At 38.4% G+C, this 25,304-nt stretch overlaps 1 protein-coding gene and 1 non-coding gene across 8 annotated transcripts in view; one reads left to right on the forward strand and one right to left on the reverse strand.

Annotated features, from left to right (window-relative positions):
- LOC114508064 (putative RNA-binding protein Luc7-like 2) overlaps window positions 1-25,304 on the forward strand; it is a 62,973-nt gene that overhangs the window by 23,447 nt on the left and 14,222 nt on the right. For 6 of the 7 annotated variants that reach the window (XM_028526062.2, XM_028526061.2, XM_028526064.2 and 3 more), the window contains 3 exons: window positions 9,570-9,668; window positions 14,284-14,394; window positions 17,514-17,657. In XM_028526062.2, coding sequence (XP_028381863.1) covers window positions 9,570-9,668; window positions 14,284-14,394; window positions 17,514-17,657 — 354 coding nt within the window. Of the gene's footprint in view, window positions 1-8,150; window positions 8,187-9,569; window positions 9,669-14,283; window positions 14,395-17,513; window positions 17,658-25,304 lie in introns of those variants that run through there. The other variant, XM_036010950.1, reaches the window with a different exon arrangement.
- Window positions 10,450-10,556, reverse strand: LOC114508318. Its single transcript, XR_003685547.1, has one exon. It is a non-coding gene; the product is annotated as a U6 spliceosomal RNA (small nuclear RNA).

A 25,304-nucleotide genomic window follows, 5' to 3' on the forward strand; every position in this document is an offset into this window, starting at 1 on the left:
CCAGACTGATTTATTCCTTGTTGTTTCATTACTTCCCTTTCCAGCAGCATGCTTCGCATTTTTCCCTACCCTTTTACCTCTGCCCCCTTTCTCCTTTACAGATTTAAATTCTGCCTGGCTTACTGCACAAAATTGCCTGAGCCTATAGCAGTTTAGCCTCTGAATCCCAGTGTAGGCACCTGTACATACTAATGAATAGGCACTTGTTACTTTATCTTGTTAATGCATTCCCCCCACCTTTCTCTCCCCCGCCAGCTTCCCTCCCCCAACCCTTAGTTAGATGGTATGATCTTAGTGGGGCGAGGCCTTGTATTTTAACTTTATGTAGATATCTTTGCATATCTAGTGTTTGAAATGAGTAACAAAAGTATTTCCTGCTATATTCTTTTCTTTCTATTTTGTTAGTTTATTTTGTTCACTAGATTTCACATATAAGTGAAATCATATGGTACTTGTCTTTCTCTCACTGGCTTATTTCACTTAGCATAATAATCTGCAGGTACATCCATGCTGTTGCAAAAGGTAAGATTTCCTTCTTTTTATGGCTGAGTAGTATTCCATTATACAAATGTACACCACAGCGTTTCTGTCCACATGTCTACTGATGGACACTTGGGCTGCTTCCAGATCTTGGCTATTGTAAGTAACACTGCAGTGAGCATAGGGGTGTGTGTATATTCTTTCAAATTAGTGTTTTCTGATTTCTTGAGATATAGTCCAAGAAGTGGAATCACTACATCAAAAGGTACATCCATTTTTAATTTTTTGAGGAAACTCCATACTTTTTTCTACGGTAGCTGCACAAGTCCGCATTCTACCAACAGTGCATGAGGTTTCCTGCTATATTTAAAATATATGTATATATATTTTAAAGGGAGTTTCTTTTTTTAAAGATTTTATTTATTTATTTTTAGAGCGAGGGGAAGGAAGGAGAAAGAGAGGGAGAGAAACATCAATGTGTGGTTGCCTCTCGAGTGCCCCCTACTGGGGACCTGGCCCCCAACCCAGGCATGTGCCCTGACTGGGAATGGAATTGGTGATCCTTTGGTTCACAGGCCAGTGCTCAGTCCACCGAGCCACACCAGCCAGGGCAAGATCTTATATACTTTTTGAGAGAGGGGAAGAGAGAGAAGGAGGGAGAGAAACATCAGTGTATGAGAGATACATCAATTGGTTGCCTCTTACATGTCCCCAACTGGGGACCTCGCCCACAACCCAGGTTTGTGCCCTGGCTGGGAATTGAACCAGCAACCTTTCAGTTCTCAGGTTGGCACTCAATCCACTGAGCCACACCAGTCAGGGCTATATTTAAAAAGTATTGATAAAATGTGGAACAACTTTATTTTTCTTTATCCACCCAGGGGAAAATGGAGATGGGGTTGGAACATATTCATGGAAATGGAGAGTTAAAAATTTGGGAAGTGGTAGAAAAGCAGGAATTATTGTCTGCATGCATAGTCTGCCTAGTCTTCTTCACCTGTCATTTAATTTTTATTTTATTTTATTTAGACAGCAGTGGCATAACTGAAACTTATACCCAGGTTTTGTTATTTCAGGGCTTTTTTCATAATGTGGCAAGCTTTCTCTTGTCCTAGGTTTTGAAGCAGGCATTGAACCTGGATGGAACAGAGGTTTTATAAATATGAGGAAGGAAGAAAGTGAAAGTTTAAGAAGTGAAGATCAGAGTGTAGAGATGATTTGTGATTTAGAGAATAGCATTGGCATTTGGTTTGTGGATGCATTTAGGTGCTGGGCCAGGGGTTTGTATCTCCTGCTCTCTCTGTAATGCTGTCTTGGTTTTTCCACCTTTCCTCCAGCTGGTGTGTATTCCTTTTAGTACTTCACTAATATTACGTCTATTTTTATATTTCTTGCTCTTTATGCTGTACCTATACTATTAATTATCATATTTTGATGTCTTTCACCTTTTGCTTTTACTTGAGGCTCTTAAAATAATGAAAGAAAATGTTATAAAAAGACAAATGGGAAGAATTGTTATTTTAAACACCTAGGGAGTATAAATAAGTGGAAGAATTAAAGCCAGGTTAGATGAAAAGAGAACTATTGCTCTGATGAAGGTGGTTTTAAAAATGTTGAATAAAATTAGCAAGGAGCATGGGGTTTGTTTTAAAATCTTAAGAATGATGAAAGTTATTATTTACATTATTAAGAAATGTCATAGAAATTTATAGAAATTTCATTCTTCTTTACCGTCTCCTGCATTACCATATCTTGCCATGTGTAATGCGCACTTTTTTTGCAAGTTTTTGAGGGAAAAATAAGGATGCGCAGTATACATGTGTTAGTACTAATTCCCATTATATATGGGAATTGACACTAAAGCGTAGGTGAGCATTATGCACAGGAGCATATTATACATGGCGAAATGTGGTAAATTCTTCTTTGGTGGTGCCCTGTGATCTTTCAGGTGATGGTGTTTTTTAGAAATAGTCTTCAGTGTCTCCTTGATCAATTAATAAATTGACCCATGGAGGTCAGAGTTGGGGGCTACTATGTGATTTGCTAGGAGGGTCTCCTAGAAAAATACTTGAGCTATAACTCCAAGGAGAAATATGTAAAATCAAACTCAAGATGTTCAAAACAAAACATTATTACTTCACAGGCCAACTCTCCCATTTGATTTAATCAGTTCTCTTAGGGGCATCGTTAGGGGCATTGTATATTTGAAATACTTGAAGCCTTGATAAAGACTCCTGACCTTTTCTTCCACACTTAATTTCCATTTCAGTAAAACCTGTTGAGTGCAAGTAGCTGTGTTGCTGAAAGAGTTGAGCTGTGTGAACAGCTGGGTACAAGCTTTGCTGTGCTCTCACTAGTGTGGGGTCTTGTTGCTTCTCTAGACTTGATTTCCATATTTGTACGAAGGTGCTGACAGAATTCATGATTTTAGAGGTCCTTCCCATCCTTAAAATGCTTTTAGCATTCTCTTTTACCTCCATCACCTTCTTTCCCTTTCCTTTTCTATTTGACCCTATGGCTTTGTTTCTGGTTTGTTACAATAACCTCTCCTGCCCTTGCTCTCTTTCTTCTTGTCAGTTCATCCAGTACTGTGGTGTTAATGCTTCTAAAACACAGATTTTATCATGTCATAAAGTTTGTCATTTTTGTCAAAGTGGGCAAGCACTCTGCGCATGTTGACTCAAATTCCAAGCCTTCTGTAATCTAGCCGGAGTCTGTAATGTGATCCATACTGCAGTCGTGAAGTGCCTGAGAGATGTTCAGAGAGGTTAGTGTTTCTGAGTTAAACTGATAGTAAGAAGTAAAGGTTCTCTTCCCTCTGACTGACTTCATTCGGTGTAATACTCCATCCATGTTGCAAATGGCAGTATTTCATGTTTTATGACTGAGTAGTACAGTATTTCATTGTATTTATGTGCCACATTTTTTAAGATATTTATTTATTTATTTATTTATTTTTCTTGTGTGATTACAGTTGCCCCCATTTTCTCCCCACTACTCTCTCCCACCCTCCCCACCCCCACCTATATTTATTCAGTCTTTTTTATTCAGTCATCCATTGAATGGTACTTAGGTTGTTTCCATGACTTGGCCACCGTGAATGATGCTGCAGTGAACATAGGGATACATATATGTTTATAAATAAGTGTTTTGAAAATTTCCAAGTAGGTACCCAGAGGAGGTATTGCTGGGTCATATAGTAGTTCTACTCTTCATTTTTTGAGGCGCCTCCATACTATTTTTCATAGTGGCTGTGCCAGTTTACATTCCCACCAGTGGTGTATGAGGGTTCCCTTATTTTTCACATCCTCTCCCTCACTTATTTCTTGTCTTAATAATGGCCATTCTAACAGGTATTAGGTACTGTCTCAGTGTGGTTTGAGTTTGCATTTCCACTATATGTAGTTATGTTGAGCATCTTTTCATATATTTGTTGACCATCTCTCTGTCTTTGGGAGAATTATCTATTCAGGCCCTCTACCCATTTTTTAATCAGAATGTTTGTTTATTATTGTTGAGTTGTATGAGTTCTTTATATGTTTTGGATATTAGCTCTCCATCGGATGTATTGTTTCCAAGTGTCTTCTCTCATTTGGTTGGTTGCCTTTTTTTGTTGTTGATGGTTTCTTTTTCTGTGTACAAGCTTTTTAGTTTGTTGTAGTCCCATGCATATATTTTTTATTTTTTTGAAGTGAAATAAGTCAGACGAAAAAGGATAAAAGCAACAAATGAACAAACAAAAAAACCCTTGTGGATAAAAACAACAGAATGATGGTTGCCAGAGGGGAAAGGGCGGGGAGGACGAAGAGGGCAAAGGCGGTCAAATACAAGGTGATGGAAGGAGAGTTGCACTTTGGGTAGTGAACACACAATAGAGTGTCCGGATGTATATAAAGTTGTCACCTGATATTGATATCATGTTATTAACCAGTGTTACCCTAATTTAATATTTAAAAGTTAGAGGTAAAGGGAGGTCTTCTGAGTTGTTCAGCTCCCAGTCTGTTTATCAGTCAGTATAGTCTTCAAGTATAAGAGGATAAAGCATAGAACATGAGTATTTCCCATTAACTTGCCCTTTCCTAAACTTTGTCCCACTCTTGTGTGCAATTGCAGGTGTGCGTTATGTGTTGAAACAAATGGCATTACATTGTTTGAACTTTTTCATTTGTCTTAGAGAGGTTTCTGTATTGTTGGTCTATTTTTTAAATGCCTACATAATGTTTCATAATATGGCTGTTTCCTAAATTGTTTATTCAATGACTATTAATGCCATTTTTGTGTGTTTGTTTTTGTTGTGCAGTGTGGCAATGAAATCCTTGTGTGTATATTTGTAACTGTTAATTAGGTTTAATGTCTTTTTAATTGGTAGTATAAATTCCTTGATATAAGAATTATATTCTCATATTGTTTTATAATTCCCTTTAGGATTTAGCTTATAGAACTGAGCAAATGTAGTAACATAAAACAAGAATATTTGCAAATCGCTGGAGCTGTTGAGATGTCTAGTTTCTATCCCTCGTATATTCATTGACATTACTGCTATTAGTTTACACCTGGCAGGACACTCAAACGTGCAGGTCAGCCTTTTGATTCACTCTGCTGTATTATTTATTGATTTTGATGTATAATTTTCACATGCCTCTGTTCCTGTTACTTTGGTATTTTCTTCCAAAATCAAGTGGCTTTATTGCCTTTCTGATTGTAAGAATAATACATGCTCAGTGCATTGAATTTAACCCGTATCAAAAAGTTCATACAAACAGCCCTGGCTGGCGTAGCTCAGTGGATTGAGCGCGGGCTGGGAACCAAAGTGTCCCAGGTTCGATTCCCAGCCAGGGTACATTCCTGGGTTGCAGGCCATAACCCCCAGCAACCTCGCATTGATGTTTCTCTCCCTCTCTCTCTCTCTCCCTCCCTCCCTCCCTCCCTTCTCTAAAAATAAATAAAATCTTAAAAAAAAAAAGTTCATACAAACATCACAGCATTGTCTGTATCTGGATTTGTAAAAATGGCATTTTGCCCTCCCTGGTCAGGTGGCTAAGTTGGTTGGAGTATTATCCGGTACACTGAAGGCCTGTGGTTTTGATTCCCCATCAGGGCACATATCTGAGTTTCAGGTTCAATCCCCATTTGGGATGAGTACTAGAGGCAGCCGATTTATGTGTCTCTCTCATCTCTCTCATCTCTCTCTCTCTCTCTCTCATCTCTCTCCCTCTCCCTCTCTCTGTCTCTCTCTGTCTCTCTCTCTCCCACCCCACTCTCACCCTCCGTCTTCCTCCCTCCCTATGTTTCTCCCTCCATTTCCATCTCTCTAAAATCAATGAACATACTCTCTGGTGAGGAATTTTTTTAAGGCATTTTTATTATGTCTGACTGCCATTTTTTTCTCCATTTAGTATCAAGAAAATTTTTCTAATGGCTCTGTAATGTGTCATATGGCTGTTTTATAATTCAGTTAGTCAAACCCCTGTTGTTAGACTCTTAAAATGTTTAAGAGTTCTGTACAGAACTGAATTTATCCAATTAAAAGCAGTCAGACCTTGCTTCTTGAACATCTTGGTTTGCAAACAGTTCAGTCCTCGACCAAGTTGTTTATGAAAAAAAAAATGTCTTGGTTGTTGAACAAAACTTCTGTTCTCAACCCAACAACCCTTTCACGCTGATACCTGTATTTCTAAAGGGAAGAAAGTGATTCAGTTTCTCAAAACAGCCTCTGGAACAAAGTAGTTTGAGAACCAAGGTTCCGCTGTAAGCATTTTTTCCCCATTTACAGTCTAAAAATTTGAATGTCTATTAATTAAAATATCAATAACAAACTTACAGGAAAACTTAATTATAAAATAAATTTGTTAAATTTAAAAATACAAAACGCTGCATGTGGCTTTTGTCACAAAGTCAAAGTCATTTTAAGTGAAAATAAGTAAACATTTTGTTTGATTAGTTTGAAGCTCACTCATTTCAAAAGAGAAGCTGCAGCAGCAAACATCTGTGCACTTAGTGTTCAAAGCGCTACCACACATGAGGAAGTCGGGTTGACTTTTAATAAGATGACTGCAGTCTCAGAGACCATTAACATAGGCATACTCTCCCTTTACTCACTTGTATGATGAATGGTAGGTAATTGTTGGGTTTTATCTTGGCTTGCTTGTTTGTTTTTTATTTTAAATACTCCTGTGCATGCCACAATGCCACAGTAGATGCTTAGTTGCCATGGAATGGGCAGGGTAAAGTAAGTATTAGCTAGGCCCTTTATTCTATGGCTTTGGCCCCAAAACCTATGGTGAGCCAGGCCAGACTGTAAAGTTACAGGTGCTCATGGCCCAGAATAGTGAAAACCCAAGTAGTCTACTTCCTGGAAGAGAGGAACACTTAGGAAACAAAAGTGGAAACACTTAAGATGCAAAGTAGTCCACTTGTCCTGGGGCACATCCTGATTACCCTTGCTTGTTAAGCCCGGGGCCAAATGTTCATCTCTGCCCTCTTTTCCCGGATTGGTTCATTCAACAAATATTAAATATTCCTATATAATAGGCACAGGTATATGGTAGATAAAACAAAAAGATTCTTGTCCTTGTGGAACTCACATTCCAGTGAGCTAATAATCTTTCTCCCTTCTATATAAATCTTTACCCTCCCAAGGCTATATACATTCCCTTTAACTCTACTCCTCCCACCTAAACTTTACCCATACTACAGTGGTGTAATTTTGTGCCTTTTTGGTGTTCATTTTGTTCTACCACCGACATAGTTGCTTTTCTTCCTTTGGTTGGTTCTGTGATGTAACTTTAAAGAGAACATGGGTAGAAACCTAGAATTCCTGCCACAGGTTAGTATGAGTAGGCAGTAGATTTTTAGATTATACCCAGTGAAGCAAGATATATATGTTACTTTGAAGTTTTTGATAAGAACAGATTGGAAATACAGTTAATCAGAGAATAAAGATAAGGGAGATCTGTGTGCAGAGCTCTTTTAGACCTTGGAGGGGTGGTTATCTAAAAATCTTAAAAGATAAGTTAGCAGTGAAATAATTGGAGTTAGCATGATACAGTGGAAGAAGTATTTGTTAGGTTAGAAATCAGTCCACCAGATTTTCTAATAAGTACACAGTACATTAAACCCTGGGAACCTTTTATAATTCAGTCTTTGGGGATGGTAGGGCTTGAGCCTTTTTTTAAAAAGCTTTCATCAATATTACTTAAAAGGTCTCTGGATCCAGGTTGAGAATCGCACTTGATCAAAGGTATTTCCAACTGTGACATCTTAACCTTTTATCAAATAAACATCACCTTCCATGAACAACTACAGCTATGGAAATGCTGCATACAAATGCTCAGGGAATTGTTGGAGTGATTAATGTTAAGATATAAATTAAGAACCCAGTTAGTCGTTGTAGCAAAGACATTAACAACAGTCTTTTGCAATTAACTTTTTTCATTCCAGTCTTATTTTCCTACAGTTTTAAAAGAATATTAAAGTTTTTTCCTATAGCCTTTTCTCAATAAATGTTGCTTAGTAAGAAGCTTTGACTTTCCACACGTCTATAGAAAGTTTCAGTTTCTGTTCCTTGTTACTGGAAAACTCCTTGATTTGTTAACGCACAGACTAATGAATGAGAGTAAGCCATGTGGCCCGGAAAAAACACCGCGTGCTCGGCAGCACAGTGATACTTTAGAGCCGGTACTGTGATGAGGACTTCTTTAATAGTGGTGAATATTCCTTACAATTTCCCAAAGGATAATTTTGAGGACAGTTTACTTATGTTTTCCCTTTTGTGCCTTTATGTAATCAAGAACTGAGATAATACAGTTTTACAGAGACAGTTTTATTTATGTAGTCATGAAACCTCAGAGTGGGTAGAATAAAAGCTACCTGACGGTTGAATTCTTTCCTCAATATCCTACAAAAATCGTTGTCTAAGTTGCGTTTGAATCTCTCATTTACTTGGTAATTCAGTAACTCCTGGGGAAGCTTATTCCATCTTCAGAAAGCCCTGGTCGGTCATTAGAAAGTATTTTCTTACATTGAGGGAGTTAAAACCTGACTTTGTGGAGTCCCTTGGGGCCATATAATCCAACTCTATTGCATACTGAAAAGTTTTTCACATCTTGATTCTTCTCCAGCTAATTATTTGTTTTCTGGATTTTTTGTATAGCTTAAGTTTGATACAGTTTGTCTAATTTATTTATATCTCTTTTGAAATGTGTTAGCACACAGAATGCGTCTTTTGGAGGAGAAAGGGTTTCCTTTTAAAACCCGCCTTTCACTAAGATTTGTCACTTTGCTCATTTCATATCTTAAAAGTTAATTTACCTCAGTTATGCTGCACTATAAGCCGTAGTTTTTTGTTTTTTGTTTTTTTTTTGTTTTAAGATTTTATCCATCCATTTTTAGAGAGAGGGGAAAGGAAAGAGAGGGAGAGGAACATCAGTGTGTGGTTGTCTCTCTCTTGCCCCCCACTGGGGACTTGGACTGCAACCCAGGCATGTGCTTTGACTGGGAATCGAACCAGCAATTCTTTGGTTCACAGGCTGGCACTCAGTCCAGTGAGTCACACCAACCAGGACTGTGAGCCTTACTCTCAATGAGTAAATTTTTTAGTTTGTCTCATTTTTTGCTCATACTTATTTATAAATTTGTCATCTTAGTTATAACTACAGGACTTAATATTTCTTTTAAATTTTATCTGGTCTGTCAGTTGTTGTGAATCTTAAATCCAGTGACTTCACTATCCTTTTTATGTGAGATAGTGTACAGAATTGGTGATCATGTCCTTTGTTATACATGTATCCATGCTATTGCTAAGAGCTTTTTTCCCAGCTTTGTTCAGATTCTGACACGCTTTTCCTTGTCTGTTCTTAAGTACAAAAATGGTCACTGTTATCATCTGTTGGTGGGTAGAATTGACACCTTTTGATCTGACACCAAATTTTAATACTTATCTATGGAATTTTATAATTTGAAAGTCCATAAACAAAGAAGCATCTGTATGACTTAATATATATTCTGGAGAGTACTGTGGTTATCAATGAATTTTTGAAAAATGCAATTTCTGTTTAAATAATATGTACCCTTTCTTTTTTCCCTCTTAGAGAATGGATCTTGGAGAATGTCTGAAAGTCCATGACCTGGCTTTACGAGCAGATTATGAAATTGCATCCAAAGAACAAGATTTTTTCTTTGAACTTGATGTATGTGATTTTGCTTTAGTGGGTAAACAGTAAAACATTTTGAATATGGATTAATTTTTCTTGATAGGAAAAGGCTCTTAGCAAAATATTTTTGTGGTTTTATGAAGGGCAATATTAAGTTAAGAAACATCATGAACTTCCTGACTAACAATATTTTTTAAAGAATTTATTTACTTTTAAAGAGGGGGGGGGGTAAAAAAATATAAATAAAAAAAAAGAGAGGGGAAGGGATGGAAAAAGATGGAAACATCAGTGTGTGAGAGAGACATCAGTTGGTTGCCTCTCACATGCCCCAGCTGGGACCTGGTCTGCATCCCAGGCATGCACCCTGACTGGGAATCGGACTGTCAACCTTTTGATTCACAGTCTGGTGCTCAGTCCACTGAGCCACATCAGCCAGGGCCTAACAACATTTTTAGAAAGTACAAGGTAAAATTGGGTATTTTAAGAAAATATGTAAAAGTAATTCAGTTTATATATTTGTAATCTTTTGAAAATTAAGCATATCCTTCCCAATAAAGTAGTGATGATTAAGGAAGTATTGATTCAAGTAAGTATAAACAACTGATTTTTAGTGCATGTAAGGTTTTTTAATAATCTACTGAATTTTTACTTTTAGAGTTTTGTATCTGTAAATATACACATACAGAGAGAAGATATTAAGGACAGTATTTTTTATGTAAAAGTAACAGAAGAAATATTAGAGGAGATACCATTTAAGTATCTGAGCAGCTCAAAATCTGAATATATTGGGTTTTTTAAAAAATCTTTATCTTTTTTTGAAAATACAGAATGCTTCTCGAATCTGCATGCCATTCCTGTGAAGGGGCCATGCTAATCTTTTCATTGTTGTTCCAGTTTTAGTATAAGTGCTGCCAAAGGGAGCACTACTGTTGTTTTCTTTTTCTGCAAACATGAGAATTGTATAAAAAATGGTGAAAAAAATTTTTAAAGGTTTTATTTATTTATTTTTAGAGTGAGGAAGGAAGGGGAAGGAGAGGGAAAGAAACATCAGTGTGTGAGAGAAACATTGATCACATGCCCCCAAGTGGGGACTGGCCTGCAACCCAGGCATGTGCCCTGACCATGAATTGAACCAGCGACCTCTTGTTTCGCAGGCCAGCACTCCACCACTGAGCCACACCAGCCAGGGCGAAACTTTTTTTTGTATTTACATAAAATATTACCAATCAGCATTACATAAAATACGCTGGTGAGCATAAATCTTATGATACCTTTCATCAGTGAGGCAATAGGTGTTTTATTTGATTTGAGAGATGAAGCAGTAAGTTGGCCTCCCCACCTACTTCTCTCAATTTCCAAGAGTTTCTGTTAATGATAATGAAAACCATCTATGAAAACACAGTACAGACTTCTGGCCAAGGTGGAGGTGTAGGTAGATATACTTTGCCTCCTCACACAACCAAAAGAAGGACAAAAATATATATAAAAAAAATCAGAATTGCCCAAAAATCTAGCTGTATGGAAGTTCGACAACCAGGGAGTTAAAGAAGAGACATTCATTCATACTGGTAGGAGGGGTGGAGACAGGCAGCTGGGGCAGTGGCTGGCAGACCAGGTAGTCCCACACTTTGCATGCAGATAAACCAGGAGGAGCAACTGGGGAGCAAAACAGATTGCACAACTCAGGGTTCCAGCACAGGGAAATAAAGCCTCACTCCACTGGCTATAAAAATCTGTGGGGCTTGTAGTGGCGGGAATAACTCCCAGTCTTACAGCAGAGTCCGTTGAGAAACTCACAGGGTCCTAGAATGTACACAAACCCATCCACCTGGGAATCAGCACCCAAAGGGCCCAATTTGCTTGTGGGTAGTGGGGGTAGTGACTGAAAGCTGGCTGAGGCCTGAGCAAGCAGCATTGTTCCCTCTCGGACACCTCCCCCACATACAGTGCTACACTGCAGCTGTGTGGGTTGCCCTGCCCTGGCAAATACCTAAGGCTCCACTCCTTACTAAGTAACAGATACGCCAAGACAAAAAATGGCCCAAATGAAAGAACAGATCAAAGCTTCAGAAAAAATACAACTAAGTGATGAAGAGATAGCCAGCCTATCAGGTGAACAGTTCAAAACACTGGTAATCAGGATGCTCACAGATATGGTTGAGTATGGTCACAAAATAGAAGATGAAGTAAAGGCTATGAAAAGTGAAATAAAGGAAAATGTACAGGGAACCAATAGTGATGGGAAAGAAACCAGGACTCAAATCAATGGTTTGGAGCAGAAGGAAGGAATAAACATTCAACCAGAACAGAATGAAGAAACAAGAATTTGGAAAAATGAGGAGAGGTTTAGGAAACTCCAGGACAACTTGAAACATTTCAACATCTGAATCATAGGGGTGCCAGAAGGAGAAGAGGAAGGGCAAGAAATTGAAAACTTATTTGAACAAGTAATAAAGGAGAACTTCCCAAATCTGGCAAAGGAAATAGACTTCCAGGAAGCTCAGAGAGTTGCAAAGAAGTTGGACCCAAGGAAGCACACACCAAGGCACATCATAATTACATTAGCCAAAATTAAAGATAAGAGAATCTTAAAAGCAACAAGAGGAAAAGAGACAGTTACTTCCAGAGGAGTTCCCATAAGACCATCAGCTGATTTCTCAAAAGAGACCTTACAGGCAAGAAGGGGCTGGAAAGAAGTATTCAAAGTCGTGAAAGGCAAAGGACCTACAGGATTACTAGGCTTAACACAAAATTTGATGCAGATTCATTTCTCTACTTGCTCAGTCATTTTGAATGAAATGGCCACACATTACAAATGCTTAATTAATGGCATCTGTTGCCCACACTGACTAGTGCAGTGAACTTGTCAGTTTTCACTCAGACTCATTCCAGTCCACCTTTTCCACCCCTCCCTGGCTGCCAGGTTACATCAGTGTCACAAAAACCGCTCTCATACTAACAATGGCTGGCCATTTTCAGGACAGATCTCATATGAGATTGTCTATTTCCCATATGGTCACACAGTGTGTTGTCAAGGTTTCTTTGCAAACTTTTTACATAGTGAAAATTAGTCCCTTCCCTCAGGTAATATTTTGCAGTTTTTTTCTATTTTTCTCTTGGTTATGGGCCTTGCGAAATATTTTTATTGTTGTCTGATTTATTAATCTTGTAAAAATCTCTGTTGGATTAATTCAAAAGTCCTTCCCTATTCTGAGGTGATGAATTCTGTCCCATGGTTCTTTCTGGATTTTTTTTTTTTTAGATTTTGTTTATTTATTTTTAGAAAAAGGGGAAGAGAGGGAGAGAAACATCAGTATGTGGTTGCCTCTCATGTGGCCCCCAACTGGGGTCCTGGCCCACAACCCAGGCATGTGCCCTGACTGGGAATTGAACCGACAACCCTTTGGTTCACAGCCCATGCTCAATCCACTGAGCTTACAACAGTCAGGGCTTTTCCGGTATTTTTATGGCTTCCTTTTATTCACTTAAATTTTTGTTCCAACTTCAGTTTATTCTGGTCTAAGGAATTGAGTTGTAGATCTGGCTTTCTTTTCCAGATAGCTGCTTATGTGACCCAGTACTATTTATTGATTAGTCCACCTTTTTTCTCTCAGTGATTTTAGATGCCACTTTTCTCTTCCCATGAGGAAATTTTAGTAGGTTTCTGTTCTAATTTAAGAATAAAATTTTAAATTAGAAGAGTTAAGTAGCTTTTTTTTAATCAGAAAAAACCTTTAGGTGAGCTTTCATGCTTTTTACTTTCAAGAAATTCTTGGGTTAACTAACTGTTTTTAGAATTCAATATGTGCTGAGTAAATTTATATTTTTGATTATAACCCTTATGTTTTAAATTAGCTATATTTTTATACAGTAAGGTAAAAGTTCAAATTGCTTAACTTGGGATTAAATCTTAAGTTTACTTTTAAATGAGCTATTATTTAATAATAGACATATTAATATATGCCTGACAAATGTATTTTATGTAAATATTGAAGTAGATTTTTGCAATAAAACACTTATAAAATTTTTAAGTTTTCCTGTAACATTTTCATTTTGGATAATTTGAAAAACTATTAGATATCCATATATTCAGAAATAATTAACTTGTTTTTTGCTTCTGTAGTTTACAAAATTGGATCTCACTGCATACAACATTTTGTAACATCATAAGTGAATTATGAACATTTTCTTGTGTCCTAAGGTGTTCTATTCAAAACTTTTTTTTAATGGTTGAACAAAATTTTTACATACCTGCATATTATATTTACAACTTTTCACCATTAAAAATAACACTATGAAGAATATATTGAATATTAATTTTTTCATATACCTGATTACTTTCTTAAGACATTTCTAAAAGTAAATTGCTAAGATGGGGGATATTTTTAAGGCATTTGATACCAGTTACTTGTATTGCCTTTTTATAAAGGCTGCACTGGTTTGTGCTTCCTTCAGCAAGTATTGCCATGTACTCCTTCCCGACTTGATAGATGATGAATAGTATTTTTGGGTCATAATTGCACCTCCTTTTGTTATATTTTTACTTTCATAGTAGAATTTTTACAGAAAGTACAGTTTTTGAGTAAAGGTATTTCTGAAGAAACTTGATTTTTTTTTCTGACAGTAATGGTCTTTTCATTAAACTTTGTAGGCTATGGATCATCTTCAGTCATTCATTGCAGATTGCGATCGAAGAACAGAAGTGGCTAAGAAAAGATTAGCAGAAACTCAAGAAGAGATTAGTGCTGAAGTGGCAGCAAAGGTAAGAATTTCAGTCTTTCCAATAATACAAAATGTAGTTTCAACCTTTACCTTTCTTTTTAAGAATCACACTCACAGCAGCCTGCAGAGACATGCAGGGAATTCTGTGTGCCCTTCCTTTAGCTTCCCTTTACATTAACATGCCTTACACAACTGCAGTACAGTCTCAAAGCCAAGAAATTAGTACTGCTCCCATCCTTGCATTTTATTCAGATTTCACAAGTTATGCATGCACTTGGGAGGGGTTTGTGTAGCTCTATTCAAGTTTATTATGTGTATGACTTGGATAACTACTACCAAAGTTACACTAACTGTAGCATCGTTACAGGATTCCCTCATGTTAATGACTTTATAGGCACATACCCTCCTCCCCCAGTCCCTGGCTGTTCTCCATCTTTATAATTATTTCACCTAATATTACATAAATGGAATCATGAAGTATGTAGCCTTTTAAGATTGGCTAGTTTTACTCAACACAACTTGAGGTTCATACAAGATGTTATATCAGTATTTCATTCCTTTTTATTCCTGAGAAGTATTCCATGATTACGGATATGCTGCAGTTTAATCATTCCCATATTGGGGCGCGGGGGCATTTGAATTGTTTCCAGTTTCTTGGCTAATACCAGTAAAGCTGCGGTAGACATCCATGTATGGGTTTTTGTGTGGACGTAAGTTTTTGCTTCTGTGGGCTAAACACCTAAGCGTGCAGTTGACAGGTTGTATGATAAGGCCATTTTTAGTTTGGAAAGCAAGTGTCGAACTTTTCTCTGAAGTGGCTGTACCATTTTACATTCCTGCCAGCAGTGTGTTAATAATCCCCTTTCTCCACATTGGTGCGGCATGTGATGGTGTCACTTTTATTTTTTTTCTTTCTGAAAGGTGTGTTGTGGTATCTCGTTTTGGTTTCAGTTTGCATTTTCCTAATGACTAATGATTTTGAACATTTTTTTCATGTGCTTATATGCATGTGTATATCCTCTTCAGTGAAATGTCTGTATGTGTTTTGCCCATTTTCCAAATGGAATGTTCATTTTTTAACTGTTGAGTTTTGTCTGTTTTATTCACTACTTTAAAAAAATGTTTTGTTGGGAACTTATACACCAAAAGTAGAGAGGAGAATACAGTGAATTCCAGTGAATTCAAAGCTGTCAGCTTTCTGTTGTTCCATTATTTAACATAGTCTGGTACATTTTATGAAAATGCAAAATGGAACCAGAGTGTCTTAGCTAGAGTTCATATAATAGCATTAACTGTTGTGCTTAGATATGTGCGTACAAAGGAAAATGAATGCCCTTATTTGAGAAAGGGTTACTTTCAACCAGCCTTTTCTGACAAGTTCTCTGAAGATGGGGACTGGAAAGATGGGCGTCCTAAAGTGCAAGGTCTCTACTGTCTCGTGGTTGACAGAGATCCACAAGTGCTGGCTAGACCCCAAGCGATATTGGTTACCCATCACTACAAAAATGCTGTTTAACAAACTGCCTGAAAACTCAGTGACTGAAAACAGTAAGTATTTTTTTAGCTCACGAGTCTATAGTCAGTGATTGAGGCTGAACTTGACTGGGCAGTTGTTGCATGGGCATACTCCCACGTCTTCCAGTGAGCTGGAGGCTACTGAGCTATGTTCTACTGGAAAGAGCAGAGGTGCAGAAGCATGAAATAAGTGCTTTTCAGGCCATCCCTTGTATTATGCTTGCTACCATCCTGTTAACCAAAGCCTGCTGGTTATGTGTCTGAGTTCAGATTCAGAGTATGGTGGTATTAGGTAAAATAGCCAAGGGTGTGGAAACAGCTAAGGATGAAGAGTTTGGGGCATTAATGCAGTCATTACATGACAGATATTTATAGAAAAGTACCACTTTGTTAAAGAGGTAATGACAATTGCGTTGGGAATTTCCTTGAGGAGTGAATATCTTGGTTTGAAGGAAATTTGAGAAGTAAAGATTATTAGCACACTAGTTTGTTGGGATTGGATATCCATGTCAAATTAGAACCTTCTTGGCTAATATAATTGGTCACATAGGATAAATACGTATTTGTGTTCAAAATAAAGACTCGATATATGTGTCAAGGGCCATTAAAAGAAATGAACTAGATTCCCAGGACTATGGAGGTGCTGATGAGGAAGAGGAGGAGGAAGTGTACCGAATTCAAAGGCAAGAATTAATCTCAGTGGAAAGACATGGACTGAGGGAGAAGAGGTGCCCTGCTGATATCCTAAAAGTCAGTAATGTGCTGTGCAGTGTACGTACAAGGCACATTTTCTCATTTCTCACAGCTTTGTGCGACAGTTCCTAATCCTGATTTCTCAGATGAGCAGATTCAGGTGAAGTAGTAATATGGCCAAAATTGCACACCTGGTAACTAATTTGGCCATAAGCTAGATCTTTTGGGTTCTAAAACCTTACCTTGGCTTGAAAGACTTACTCACCAGTTTATTTCTTTACTCATATTCGTGCTTATGCTATTTGTTTGGCATTGGAAGTACAAAGATGGGAAAGATGAATACCTATCTGTAGAGCGGTGTGATACATATAAAAATTGTCATAAAAGACACAGGTAGCACAAAAGAGGGTATGGCTCCCTGCTTCTGTGTTTCAGTGAAGGCGAGATGTGGTGCTTGATCAAGAACGCTTCACAGAATAAACTCAAGTTGGACCTTGATGAATGAATAGATATTCACTAGGCAGACAAGGGAGGTAAAGGGAGACCTCTCAGGATGGGGAACAGTACGTGTAAAGTCATAGAGGCAGAAAGCAACATGGCAAGTTTGGGAAACTATAGATTTTGTTGTTAACTGGGGAAACAGCAAGCCATGGTTTAGAAAGGTGAGGATTATAGAAGAAAAGGTATTTCGTACTTGAAATACATTGCCAAAGCAGAGGTTGGAAAGTAAGTTATATAGAGATCAGATGTGTTTCTGACCTCACCAAAGTGAAGGCAGGCTGAAAACATCCTAATGGTTCATGGATTCATTTGTGATGTGCTCAAGAAAGCATTATTTATATTCATGTTGCCTTAGATAACTTAAGTCTTTTCTGAGCATTTCTGAAATATTTCAAACTTTGATACTTTCTCTGCTTTTTATTCATGATTTTCTTTTCTGTTTCTTTCTAGGCAGAACGTGTTCATGAGTTAAATGAAGAAATTGGTAAGTTGTTGGCCAAAGTAGAACAACTTGGAGCTGAAGGGAATGTGGAAGAATCCCAGAAAGTAATGGATGAAGTAGAGAAAGCACGGGCAAAGAAAAGAGAAGCAGAGGTAACAAAATTCTTAATGTTGGTATGCAGAGCCTTAGTATCTGTACTTATAGGACATATATTTGAGGGGGAATATTGAAAAGTTATTACTATTAAGAAATTAAACCAATTTAAAGATATTTAATTAGTTCATGTCATACTAGTGGGGTATGTATCAAAATTAGTGGTTTTTGGAATTTAGAGCCATTGATATGATGAAATTTATAACTGGTAAATAAAACTAACTAAACTTAGGTAGTCGCATACAACTGATGCACATGCACGCAGCCACTGCATGTACCTGGTTGCCATGATACCTTGTCCCCCATTCCACTCCCATGCAACTATAGCACCCACCCATCTCTTCCCACCTTAGGACAGTCTGCTAGCACCTTGACAGCCTCTTCTCATCTTCCTGCACAGCACAGGTTAAAATATGAGATCCTGCAGATAAAGCTCTATTTTGTTTGGCTCAAAATTCTATTTTGATGTTTAGAAAATTGAATACCTACATATGGGGTTGTATTCTCCACTTTTTGCAGTAGTCTTTATTGCTTCTAGCTGCCTTCTGACTGGGGTTAATTTGTTTTTACAGCCTGAAGGCGGGAGCTTAGATAATTGATTTTAGACCATTTAATGCTATAAGTTCTCTTCTAAGCACAACTATAGTTATATCTCACCGATTTTCATGTCATGTTTTCATTTTAATTCAGTTCAAAATATTGCATATTTGCTAGTACTCCTTGTAATTTCTTCTCTGACCCTAGGCGTTTTCTAGGAATGTGTTCAGTTTTTAAATTCTTGGTGATTTTCCCTTTTTGTTGTTGTTGTTGTTACTGATTTTTAATCTAATTCTGTTGTGGTTAGAGAACATCAGTGTGATTTCTTTTCTCTAAAATATGTCATCTTCAATATGTCAAAACTTGTTTTGTAGTCCTGTATATGGTCTGTCTGGTGAATTTTCTTAAAATTTATTTTAGAGAGAGAGACATTGATTTGTTGTTCCACTTATTTATGTGTTCATTGGTTGATTCTTATATGTGTGCTGACCAGGGATCGAAACCCACACCTTGGGGTATCAGGATCATGCCCAAACCCAACTGATCTACCCAGCCAGGTCTCTGGTGAATGTTTTATCTGCACTTCAAAAGAATGATGTTGTGCCTTGCTATATGTGTATGATGATAGTTGAGTCAACGTAGTTGATTTGTTCAAGTTTTGTATATCCTGTTGATTTTCTGTCTACTTGTTCTGTTTATTGAGAGGAGTGTTGAAGTCTCCCAGCTGTAATTGTGGATTTGTGTATTTATGCTTTCCATTTTGTCATTTTCTGTTTTACTTATTTTGAAGCTGATATTAGGTTAATATATATTTAGGACTGTTACGTCTTTTGGAGTCATTGAACCCTTTATATTTTTGAGATGTTCTTTCATATCCCTGGTCATATCCTTGTTCTGAAATCTTCATTGTCCTATATTAATAAAGCCTCTTTAGCTTTCTCAGTTAAAGTTGTATAGTATAAACCCTAGAGAAACTCCTAGGGGAAAAAAGAGGTGTAACTCATAGTGGGAATAAAATGCAATCCTAAAAAATACTTAATCGAAAAGAAGGCAGGAGAAAGGCACAAATAACAGATTGGAGATATAGAAAATAGATACAAAGATGGTCAATTTAAACCCAATGAACAGATCATTACATTAAATGTAAATGGTCTAAACATTCCACTTAAAAGGCAGAGATTGTGAGACTGAATTTTTTTTAAAAAGCAGGATTTAGCCCTGGCTGGCGTAGCTCAGTGGATTGAGCGCGGGCTGGGAACCAAAGTGTCCCAGGTTCGATTCCCAGCCAGGGTACATTCCTGGGTTGCAGGCCATAACCCCCAGCAACCGCACATTGATGTTTCTCTCTCTCTCTCTCTCCCTTCCTTTTCTACCTACAAATAAATAAATAAAATCTTTAAAAAAAAAAAAAAAAGCAGGATTTAGTTAGATGCTAGCTACAAGAAATACACTTTAAATATAAAGACACAGATTAAAGGTAATAGGATGGAAAAAGGTACACCAGGCAAGCCATTCTTGATCATTTTAATGTCTTAATATTAATATTTAGGGTTTTTAAAATGTAATTTATCAACCTAGACATGAAACATTATGAGTTTTAAAATGCAAAGCATTTTATAGCTAGTTTATTTCCCCAAAAGACTCCCAGGTAATGAAGCCAGAGAGCATTGTTACTTTGCTTCACATGCAGTTGCTTAACTACTGGGGTGCTTTCTGAGAAATTTTCTGTTAGGCAGTCCATTGTTGTGCGAATATCATAGGGTGCACCGAAACAGACCTAGGTGACACACCAAGCTTTGTGGTGTAGCCTGTTGTTCTGTGAAGAAGGAAAAACCGATTTTCCTCTACCCTGCTGGGTTCTGGGCTGAGACATCCCTGTAATAAAAGACAGGTCAACTAGAGAAAAACAAACAAAAGTTTAGTAACATGTCCACCTCCTGTATACGAGGGAGAGACCCAGGAAAACTGAGTAACTCAAAATGGCGGCTGCTGCTGCCTTAAGTGCCATCTCCAGCTGAAAACGAAAGGAGGTGTTGGGGTCAGGGGGGTCAGCTGTGGGAAGTTTCCTGGAAAAGCACAGTAAAACCAGGGTAAGGCTGTCATGCAGATTCAAGGCCTCTTTTGCACTGAGTTCTAGATAAAAGATCAGTAAGGTCATTCCCTTCTTCCTGGTATCTGTATACCCTAGTAAGTGGAGATTTCCCTTACAGATAGGTATTTTACAAAGGATAACTTCTAATTGGTTTTTAGACCTTCTCCTATGTCTGGACTTTCTTAAAGTTAGCCAACCTGAAATAATCCTTACACCAAATACACATATATTGGGGTGACAGATGCTATTCCCCTACATCTCCTAGGCTGCAAACCTGTATAGTATGTTACTGTACTGAGTACTGTAAACAGGGGTAAGTATTTGTGTAATGTGTTAGGGTGGCTGTAGACATCATTAGGCAATAGACATTTTTTAGTTCCATTGTAAGCTTATGGGAGCACGATTGTACATGCAGTCCATCACTGATCAGAGTGTCTTGGAGTACCTGCATGTTTTGTGCTTTTCATAAAACTTCACAAGCATTTACTTGATGATTTATAGCTGACCTCTGAACAATGCAGGGGTGCCCTCCCAGCCCCCCACAGTAAAAAAAATTAGCACGTTTTTGACTTCCCCAAAACTAATTAACTAATAGCCTACTGTTGACTGGAAGCTTTACTGGTAACATAAAACAATTGATGAACACAGATTTTATATATTATAGGTATTATATCATGTATTCTTACAATAAAGGAAGCTAGAGAAATGAAAATACATTTATAGTACTATACTGTATTTATTGATATTCTAAGTTTATGTCATCAGTTTATAAGATGAATCACCTTCAGTGCCTATGTCAACACTATCTTATACAATACAAAACACTATGTATTTAACATCTCTAACACTAGACTTCAGAAGTGAAAAGGTAACATGAAAAACTTAAGGTGTAACAGTTCATGCTAAAATAATGAAGTAGCAGTGACTGTTTTCTGATAGCCTGGTGCAGCAGTTTTCCCCCTTTCTCATCTCAATCACGCACATGAGTTACTAAAATTCTGTGGCACAGGATTTTTGGTCAATCTGACAAAAAATAGGTATAATTTTTATCTGTTCACACTGGATAGCTTGTTGTGTTGGTGGTTGGTGGTTGTTTTTTTTAAATCCTCACCTGAGGATATATGTATTGATTTTAGAGACAGGACGGTAGAGAGGGAGACACCGATCTGTTGCCTCCTGTACGCCCCCTACCGGGATCAAACCCGGAAGCCAGCTATGTGCTCTGACCAGAGATCGAACCCGGAACCTTTTGGTGCGCGGGACGATGCTCCAACCGAGCCACCTGGCCAGGGCTGTTGGCATTTTTTTTTTTTAATTTGAGAATCTAAGGGAAAAGAAGTCGGTGCCCCTGACTAGTCAGGTGTTGCATGTTTTAAACATTCTTGTGGCACACCACTTCAAAACTGCTGGCCTAGTGCAGTCAGCAAGATTGCTTCTCAGTAGCCTAGCCTGTGCAGCAGTGAGTCGTTGTCAAGTTTTTATGTCATACACTATTCCAGTCATATTCATAGCATAGGATTGGAAATGTTACATTTTTCAAAAATATGTTTTACTGGTTATGCTATTACAGTTGTCCCATTTTCCCTCCTTTATTCCCCTCTGCCCTGCACACCCCCTCCCACCCGCATTCCCCCACTTCAGTTCATGTCAGTGGGTCATACGTATAAGTTCCTTGGTTTCTGTATTTCCCATACTATTCTTAACTCCCCCTGTCTATTTTCTACCCACCATTTATGCTACTTATTCCCTGTACCTTTCCCCTTCTTTCCCCCTCCCATTCCCCCGCTGATAACCCTCCATGTGATCTCCATTTCTGTGATTCTGTTCCTGTGTTTCTTGTTTGCTTAGCTCGTTTTTGTTTTTGTTTTAAGTTTGGTTGTTCATAGTTGTGAGTTTGTTGTCATTTTACTGTTCATATTTTTTATCTTCTTTTTCTTAGTTAAGTCCCTTAAAAAAAACTACTTAACCTATGATGATAGGCTGATCTGCAGTTTCTCCAGTTATGAGAGAGGCAAACTGTATGGTAATGTAATTCTTTGCAAGCAAGCTTATAAAACAGGAAGGCAACTAACATGTTGTTATGTTTTATGTTAAATATCATTCACTTTATGCCTGTGGAAGGATAGACTCTCCATTTCCATACCAGTCTTGTGCCCAGTGTTCTACATGATGACCACTTAGGCCATGATAATGACCACGACCAATGTTATATGCTGTCACATTTGCCGTACACTTATTAGAGTTTTCACATGAAAGCACATACAGCAGAGAAGTTTAACAACTGTAAGCATGAAGATTACTATTTATTAAGTGGAAGTAGATTATCATAAAGGTCTTCATCCGCACTACCTTCACACTGAGTAGGCTGAGGAGGAGGAGGAAGGGGGGCTGGTCTGTCTTTCTCAGGGGTGCAGAGGCAGAAGAGGTGGAAGGGGAGGCAGGAGAGGCAGGCACACTCAGTGTGGCTATATGGAAATACATCCTAATTTCTGTCGGCTTTTTTGCTTTTTCATTTCTCTGAAAATGCTTCTATATGTTATCAGTCCTACTTCGACTGGTTTAATTTCAGTGGCCACATCATAGAAGGGTACATGTGGTAAAAGAAGTCAAATGTAGTCTCGAACAATCAGAACACTTTTGCCAAATTATCTAATGTCAGTTAGATTTCTGGTGCTGCTTCTACCTCTTCTTCGTCATTGTTTGGTTCGGTTTGGAAACACTCATCTTTTAATTCCTCTGGTGTAACTGTTGCTGCTGTAGCCTGTCCAGGCTGTCACTGTGGGGACCTGTTCCCTGGGAAGTACCCTCTGTCCTTTCAAGCATTCCTTCTCCATTTGGTGTTGCCAAGCCAAAAAACGAAACTGAAGCTGAGCATTCAGCAGCACAAGCTTTATGCAGTGGCCAGAGAGTGGAGAAGCGGAGTCAAGCTCATAGATCAACTCTGTTTGAGAAGTCTGGGGGAGATTGCGGGGGGCGAGGGGGGATGGAGGCATGTGCATTAGTTTTCAAGGAATGGGCTAGTCTCTTCCCAGACCTGGGGCACCATCCCTTTTCTTCTTTTACATGGCCCCAGTGGTGTGTCAGCTAGCATGCTAATGTAGTATTATAATCAGGGTGTAATGAACAAGGTTCAGGGTGTCTTGGAGGTCAGGTTCAGTGCCATCTCAGTTCAGGCCCACTCTGGTTGGTTTTTGTTATTTTAGCTCTCTTCCTTCTTTTGGATTTTTCCTGTAACTGAAATGGAAAGAAAGTACACAATTTTTGACAGCTGGGGCGGCCTACAGGGATGGTGACAAAATATTTATTAGCTCTTGAAATCCTCCAAGATCCCTATCTTGAAAAGCTTCGGTCCCACACCTTTTTTGACATACAGTCTATTTCATGGTCTCCTGATTCTTGTAAACCCTGTGAAATCACGCATGACATCTGGACAGTTCCCTCCAGCAGGAATTGATTGTTTTGGGCTTGATGCGTTCCGCAGCTTTTTCTACAACAGCCACTTTTTTTCTTCAGTGGTGTGACCCTTCCAGACTCTCGTGATGTTCTCTCTATCCGGGTCCCCTTCCACAGCGTTGGCAGTCCTTTCCCCTGAGTCCCATGTGTGATGAACCTTAAAGGTCCTTGTGTCCCCTGATCTAGAGGCTGAGTTAAAATATGAGGTTGGGGGAAAAGTAGACCATTTCAACATCTGCAGGCTGACCTAATGGGGTTCTGAGCGGCCAGGGGCCTTGTCCAATCTCAAAAGAACTTTAGAAGGCAGTCCATTACAGGCAAGGTACTTCCTCACTTTGGGGACAAAGCCTCAATGGAACCAGTCCAGAAAAAGTGTTCTCGCGCAGGCTTTCTCGCTGTACCTGTGCAACCGAATGCCTGGGGGCAGGTGTTCATCTTTTCACTTCAAGGCTTGGGGCTGGGCAGTTTTTATCCGACTGCATTTGTACTTTATCCGGCTGCATTTGTACGATACGGTAGTTAGCCTCTCACTTCCTACCTTAAATCTTGGTGCTCACTCCTCTGCCTTACTAATGTCCTTTGTGGCACTTTTTCCCAGAATAGGGAATTTTCGTGTGCACTAAAAACCTGTTTAAACAGAATCTCTTTCTCAGTGATTTTCTTAATGGCATCTGGGAACTTGTCTGCTGCTTCTTGGTTGGCAGAGGCTGCTTCTTCTTTTATCTTGGCATTTTTTAAAAAGCCAAACCTCTTTTTAAAATTATCAAACCATCCTTTGCTGGCATTAAATTTTTCAGCTTTATATCCTTCACCTTCCTTTTGCTTTAAGTTGTCTTATAATGGCTTTGCTTTTTCTCAAATCATACTAGAATCTGTAGGTATGCCTTACAGCAACCCTGTACCCACATAAAATTTGCATTTTCAATACAAGGTAAAAGGGTATTTCATTAAGAAACTCAAGGTTTTTGCACCTGGTGTAGCTGGAGTGATAGCTTCATGCATTTCCTTTTTTTGTTTTGTTTTCTTTTAAGTGCTGGTTCTTATACTGGGTTTATTTATCTCAAAATGGTGGGCAGCTGCAGCTGCTGACTTCAATTTATGACACCCATCAAGCACCTCAGCTTTTCCTTGCGAAGACATGACTTCTCTCTGCCTCCTGGGCGCACTCCCAGCATCACTAGTGGTACTTCCTGTGGGTCCCATGGTGTTAGTGGAGGTTTAGAGAATTGCACTAAGCATGATGAAAATATGTAAGAACCTTGAGATATCACTTTTTACTGTGATCTGCAGTTTAGTAGAGATGAACCATTCATACATTTGTTGTGAAACGTTCTTCAGTTTGGGTTTGTCTGGTTTTTCTTCCTGGTGAGGTTTTTGACGGGAATACCACTGAAGTCACGTCACACCCTGTCAGAAGGCGCGAGTCGGTGGTCTGGCCCATTTCTGATGATGTTGCCTGTTTCTCCACTGTGTTAATAAGTGTTTGGTATTGACACTTTTGAAACTGTAAATATTCTGTTTCCCATCACTTGCTGATTCACAGGTCATTACTGATTTTTGTTTG

This window comes from Phyllostomus discolor, chromosome 10 (assembly GCF_004126475.2).
Source record: "Phyllostomus discolor isolate MPI-MPIP mPhyDis1 chromosome 10, mPhyDis1.pri.v3, whole genome shotgun sequence".
NCBI classification, from domain to species: Eukaryota; Metazoa; Chordata; class Mammalia; order Chiroptera; family Phyllostomidae; genus Phyllostomus; species Phyllostomus discolor.